The following is a 7,500-nucleotide window of genomic DNA, read 5'->3' on the forward strand; positions in this document are numbered from 1 at the left end:
CATTATTATTATTACTATCATTATTATTATTATTATTATTATTATCATTATTATTATTATTATTATTATTATTATTATTATTATTATTATTATTATTAGCTAAGCTAGAACCTTAGTCAGAAAAGCAGGATGCTATAAGCTCAAGGGTTCCAACAGGGAAAAATAGGCCAGGGAAGAAAGGAAATAAATAAATTATAAGAGAAGTAATGAAAAATAGAAATAAATCTATCACATATAAACTGTAAAACCTTAAAAAGAAATATAAGAGGAAGAGAAATATGATGAAACAGATTTTGAAACTGATCAAGGTTATCAATGCCTTTTGTTTATGATTTATATTATTGAAATTGAAAACTTTCTAAACAAAAGGATATGTTCTCTTATAATTAATCTGTATTCTCCTTATTCTTTATCATCTTTTGAGTGTCTGATGTTAGAGGAAATATAACGAGAGAGTTGTACAAAAATCATTAAATGTTTTCATTTCCTAAGATAAAGATAATACTGTAGTAAGGCCTACGAAATTCATATGATAAATTCACCTCTAACATAGTGGTAATGAAAAGCAGTAGTAGAAAAACAATCGGTTATGATAACATTGTTACTTCAGCTTAGTAATTACCTTTCACTGTAGCCCCCACCAGTAATTCTGAGGGAGGACTGTTTGCAGGCTCTCAGTTGGAACAGGCCACACGAAATGGTCAGCGTCGAGTTAGAATCAATTGTCTGAAAAAGGTCTTCAAATGAAAGGACCTGCCACAAATTTAGTATTCACCAGTACACACACACACACACACACACACACACACATATATATATATATATATATATATATACATACATATATATATATATATATATACGAATATATATGTATATATATATATATATATATGTTATATATATATATATATAAATATATATATATAACATATATATATATATATATATACGAATATATATGTATATATATATATATATATATATATGTTATATATATATATATAAATATATATATATATAACATATATATATATATATATATATATATATATATATAAATATATATATATATAACATATATATATATATATATATATATATATATATATATATATATATATATATTATATATATATAATAGACAATGTCTTAGTGGCGTCTGAAAAACGAAGATAGTTTCTCTCCGGGAGGACTGTCCTGCAAATAATTTTCAGGATAGCAGCAGAAATACATTTAATTATTTTGTTCGACACCAAACAATAAATGGAGAGAAGTAAATGTATTTCTTCTGTTATCCTGAAAATTACCTGCAGGACAGTCCCTCCGGAGAGAAACTATCTTCGTTTTTCAGACGCCACTAAGACATTGTCTATTTTATATATATATATATATATATATATATATATATATATATATATATATATATATATATATATATATATATATATGTATATATATAATGAATTAATGGTGTCTTGGTGGCGTTCATAAATCAAAAATAGTTTCTCTGGGGAAAGCTTGTCCTCCAGATAGTTTTCAGAATAACAGGGAAACGTTTCTCAGTTTCTTCATTTATGACTTGATATCGACACTTGTTTCGAATCACTTGGTGACTTTTCTTCAGGACTGCATTGGTTGGGTGATCGAATTACACTTTAACATGAAGGGTGTGGGGGTGAGAATTCTCATACAAAAGTATTTAGAAACTCTGAAACTAATTAGTTTAAATTGATAAAGGAAAACTTTAGATTCTTTGAAATACGAGTATACAGAGAGAGAGAGAGAGAGAGAGAGAGAGAGAGAGAGAGAGAGAGAGAGAGAGAGAGAGAGAGAGAGAGAACAAGTTTCCCCTTCTTCAACAAGCCAAAAATACTGAAGAAGAAAACCTGTGATGTATCAACTTGCATCAGTTTGAATCAACGGAGAAAACTAGAGTTTACTTCTGCCCGTGACTAAATTTATACAGATTTAGAGACAACACTCTATTATAAATCAAAGGTTTAAGGATGGAAAGGATTATCTTTGTCAATGGCAATAATAATTGTATCAAACAACAGACATTTTGTTCGAGCAAACCTCAAAAGTCCATCGGCAGTCTTCCTTCTTACGATATTTGCCATTGAGCCTCTTCGATTTGATAGCGACACTCTGGCCTCTGTCCAGTCTGTGTGTTTGACCACACTTGACATAATTGCTTTCTGCAAACAAAGAATTCACAGTAAGACAGTATAAGTTAAAAAGGTGAAATTACAAAAATACATTTAAAATCATTATTATTATTATTATTATTATTATTATTATTATTATTATTATTATTATTATTATTATTATTATTATTATTATCATTATTATTATTATTATTACTTCAAAGGCTACAATCATAGTTGAAAAAGCTGGATGCTATAAGCCCAAGGGCTCCAACAGGGAAAATAGCCCCGTGAGGAAAGGGAATGAGGAAAAATTAAATAAGAACAATGAAACATTAAGATAGATATTTCCTATATGAACTATAAAAACTTAGAAAAAAAAAACAAGAAGAGAAATAAAATAGAATAGTGTGGCGAGTGTATCCTCAAGCAAAAGAACTCTAACCCAAGATAGTGGAAGACCATGGTACAAAGGCTATGGCACTACCCAAGACTAGAGAACAATGGTTTGATTTTGGAGTGCCCTTCTCCTAGAAGAGCTGCTTACTATAGCTAAATAGTCTCTTCTATCCTTACCAAGAGGAAAGAAGCCCCTGAACAATTAAAGTGCAGTAGTTAACCCTTTGAAAAAAGTGGAATTGTTTTAACATATTAAATTCTTAATACTAAAAGTAACGAATTTTTCTCACAGTAAAAATGATATAATTATGCAGGATAAATCTTATGAAAACGTTCATAAGTACCTTGTTCATCATTTAGCTGTTCAATGGGAGATTCAAGAAAACGTTCATAAGTACCTTGTTCATCATTTAGCTGTTCAAGATCTCTTGGCTCGTGAATCCACTGGGGTTGAACTGAAGAACCATCTTCGAATAATGGATCCAAGATCAATCTGAAATAAGGAAATCATGGAATCAAATCAAATAGAAACATATTTCTAATCTAGATTGCATACAGATCCTTTTTCTGTCCTGTCAATCTTGATTTTCAATATTATAGAACTAATCTGAAAGATCCAGTTTAGTTTCTATTTTTAGTCTTGATTTTTTCCTAATGTATTCTTCCTATTGTTTATTTTTTTAACTATTAATGTTTATATTGTATCGTCAAGACATGTTAAGAGGAGGTGATATTATTATTATTATTATTATTATTATTATTATTATTATTATTATTATTATTATTATTATTATTATTATTATTAGCTAAGCTACAATACTTCTTGGAAAAGCTAGTTGCTTTAAGCCCAAGAGCTCAAAAAGAGAATAATAGCAAATCGAGGTAAGGAAATAGGGAAATAAATAAACTATGTTAGAAATAATGAACAAGTGAAATAATTTAAGAACAGAAACAACATTAGAATAGATCTTCCAGATATAAACTACAAAAACTTCAAAATAAACTAGAGAAGAGAAATAAGAAAAAATAGCATGCCCGAGTGTACCCTTAAGCAAGAGAACTCTTCCCCAAGACATTGGAAGACTATGGTACAGAGGCCATGGCACTACCCAAGATTAGAGAGCAATGGTTTGATTTTAGAGTGTCCTCCTAGAACAGTTGCTTAACATAGCTAGAAAGTCTCTTCTAAACTTACCAAGAGGAAAGTAGCCACTGGACAATTACAGTACAGTAGTTAACTGCTTGAGTGAATAATGGCTGGGTAATCTTAGTGTTACCAGGTGTATGCAGACAGAGGAGAATGTATAAAATCTAAGCCAGAATATAGGCAAAGAAAAAACTAGCCCTAACCAGAGAGAGGGATCCAATGTATTACTGTCTGGTAGGTCAAAGGACCCAGCAGCTCTCTAGGGGCATTTTCCATTTCATGATGTCATATTGTTTACCAAAAGCTCTCAATCCCCTGTTTACCCTTCTTTTAATTTCGGTCTCGTGTCCTGGGGAAACACTCACTGTCTACCCTAAGTATGTATATTCATTAATAATTTCTAGAGGTTCTTACATAACTCTTATTTGCTGTCTCTGCATTTTCATTGAACATTATCATAGTTTTACTCATATACATTTTCAGTCCTACAATTCTTCTTTTTTTTTTATTCAAATCTTTTATCATCTTTTTTAATTGCTCCCATAATTCACTAAACACATCTATGAAACCTGCAAATCTTAAGGTATTCCTCTTCGGCGTCAATGATCTTAGATGTCAGGATGCCAGAAAATTTTCAATCAATTAAGGTATTCCTCCTTAATATTAATTGCTACATTTTCCCAATTTAAATTTTTAACCCTTTTACCCCCAAAAAGGACGTACTGGTACGTTTCACAAAACTCATCCCTTTATCCCCATGGACGTACCGGTACGTCCTTGAAAAAATGCTATAGAAATGTTTTTTTCATATTTTTTATATTTTTTTTTTTTTTAGAAAATTCAGGAATTTTTCAAGAGAATGAGACCAACCTGACCTCTCTATGACAAAAATTGAGGCTGTTAGAGCAATTTAAAAAATATATACTGCAAAATGTGCTGGGGAAAAAATAACCCCCTGGGGGTTAAGGGTTGGAAATTTCCAAAGAGCCTGGGGGTAAAAGGGTTAAAAACTTCTAGGCGTATTGTGGTCAAACAAACAAAAGCTACTTACGCTTCGTCTCCATTCGAGGTGGGAGAGGAACTGGTGCACAAGAAGCCCTGTCAAATAAAAGTGGTCTTAGTAGTCTGATTACTTAGAAAGAAATATATGTGACTTTCCACAAGGACATTATAGGTGCGGAGGAATCTTTGAGTTCAACAGAACAAAAAAAAAAAAAAAAAAAAAAAAAAAAAAAAAAAAAAAAAAAAAAAAAAAAAAAAAAACGGTATTTTGGAAAACGTGATTTATTAAAGGGGACCTATGATGACTCATTTTGCTAAACTAAACATATCTATTTTGTATAGAATATTTATCATCATCATCATCATCATCACCATTATCATCATCAGCATCATTATTATTATTATTATTATTATTATTATTATTATTATTATTATTATTATCATTATTATTATTATCATTATTATTATTATTATTATTATTATTATTATTATTATTATTATTATTATTATTATTAGTGAAGCTACAACCCTAGTTAGAAAAGCAGGATTTTCAGACAGGGAAAGTAACCTATTGAGAACAAGGAAATAAGGACAAAATAAACTACATATGACGAGAAATGAATCAAATAATTCATGCTATCTTAATTAAGATCAGTAACAACGTTAAAGAAGATCAGTCATATAAAAACTATAGAACGAGATAAGCAAACAATACTCGAAATTAGACAGAGAGAAAGAATTAAAACATGTCTTCATAATGGATTGATTACCGAAATTCTTAAAAGACTTTCTCAATGAGCCAATTCATTTTGTTGTAAATGAAGAAGAAAAAGATAGCATGTTTCTCAAAAGTCAATTTGTTATCAATATTACACCTAAAATTCTAAAAAAATGTCATACAGAGTTAAAGAAACATCAATGCTGGGATCCGGATGTTCAGGAGCCACTATCCTTGATCTACTTACAATCATACTTTGAGTTTTGTTAGGATTCAACTTCATACCCCATAATTTGCACCAAGTACTAATTTTAGCTAGATCTGTATTAAGGGATTCACCAACCCTAGATCTACATTCAGGAGAAGGAATTGATGCAAAGAGAGTAGCATCATCTGCATATGCAACAAGCTTGTTTTCTAGGCAAGACCACATATCGTGTGTATATAGTATGCAAAGTAATGGGCCAAGAATGATAAAATAACAAAAGAATAAAATGGCATCAGATGAATCTTGCATGTGGTTGTTATGAACATCATTTTTGATATGTCCTTATCAAAGGAAAATATCTATGGAAAATTGGTAAAAGCTAGAAAGTTTCTATTTGAGAGTCGAGTACATACGAACACACGCACACTATATATATATATATATATATATATATATATATATATATATATATATATATATATATATATATATGTATGTATATATTCATATATATACATATATATATATATATATATATATATATATATATATATGTATATATACACACACACACACACATATATATATATATATATATATATATATATATATATATATATATATATGTATATATATATGTGTGTGTATATATATATTTATATATATGGTATATATATAAATATATATATGTATATATAATCATATACGTATATATATATGTATATATAATTATATACGTATATACATATATACGTATATATAATCATATATATATATATATATATATATATATATATATATATATATATGTGTGTGTGTGTGTGTTTGTGTGTACAGCATATATATGTATGTATGCACACACACGCGAACGAGTTGCCAATGAGAAAAGTTTGTTTACAATAATATGCATTTGATAAAAGTAGTGTCACTCATTGCAAGGTCTGTATTTTACACGATAAAATACAGGAATATAAATTATATTATAAAATTAGGAAAATATAGAAGCCCTCGACAGTGAACCTCCTTAGTCAGAGAGAAGAAAATGCGTTTAACTGGAAGCCAAATGCAGCAGAAAGGCTTCAAAAGATGACATAGAGCATTTGTTCAAAGATAATTCTTCGGAAAAAGCGAATAACTTGAATCTATTCAAAAGGTTCAATGAACTGAATTTAAAAACGTTATCATCTCAAAAGTTTTATCCAATGTCTTTTCCATTCAACCATTTACCAAAATCTAGTATAGTCAGAATGATCAAATCTTTGAAGGGAGAAAAAAAGGGGTTTGATCACCTTGCATTTGACATAAGTTGGCACTCCCTAAGAGAGATTAGTTCACCAAACGATTAACTGGGGCTCCACAAGGCACTAGAAGAGTTGGAAGGCCCAGACCTACAATGGCTGAGGACTATGAAGCGTGAAGTAGATGATAATGAATGGAGAAGTGTTGATTTAAAAGCTCAAAATAGAGATGACAGGCTAAATCTAACCGAGGCTCTTTGCGTTCATAGGCGTAGAAGGAGATGAAGATTAATATCCCTCCCCCCCCTCCCCCCCTTTGTTAGTCTGTGCCCTGCACGAGACCTTGTCACCTCAAAAGAATCATAAGGGAAACAATAATATCTATTATCCAACTATGGGCGCACATCTAACTCACCACTCATACCAATATAATTCCCGCTAATTTCTAAAAACTACTAAAATAATAATAATAATAATAATAATAATAATAATAATAATAATAATAATAATAATAATAATAATAATAATAACTGTGTCATCTAACCAGTACTTCCCAACCTTTGTCACTTCAGGAGGAATCACTGAAAATCACAAACACACCATCAATTGAATGATTCCTTTATAAATATTTGAGAATC

The 7,500-nt window shown here is 29.7% G+C and overlaps 1 protein-coding gene across 1 annotated transcript in view; it reads right to left on the bottom strand.

Moving 5' to 3' along the window:
• Positions 1–7,500, bottom strand: part of LOC137637377 (uncharacterized) — a 9,113-nt gene that overhangs the window by 873 nt on the left and 740 nt on the right. The window contains exons 2-5 of the mRNA XM_068369595.1: positions 4,748–4,794; positions 2,948–3,042; positions 2,080–2,201; positions 623–726 (exon numbers count right to left, since the gene is read on the bottom strand). Of these exons, the coding sequence (XP_068225696.1) occupies positions 623–726; positions 2,080–2,201; positions 2,948–3,042; positions 4,748–4,794 (368 nt within the window). The remainder of the gene's footprint in view (positions 1–622; positions 727–2,079; positions 2,202–2,947; positions 3,043–4,747; positions 4,795–7,500) is intronic.

Source organism: Palaemon carinicauda, chromosome 3 (assembly GCF_036898095.1).
Source record: "Palaemon carinicauda isolate YSFRI2023 chromosome 3, ASM3689809v2, whole genome shotgun sequence".
In the NCBI taxonomy this organism is placed as follows: Eukaryota; Metazoa; Arthropoda; class Malacostraca; order Decapoda; family Palaemonidae; genus Palaemon; species Palaemon carinicauda.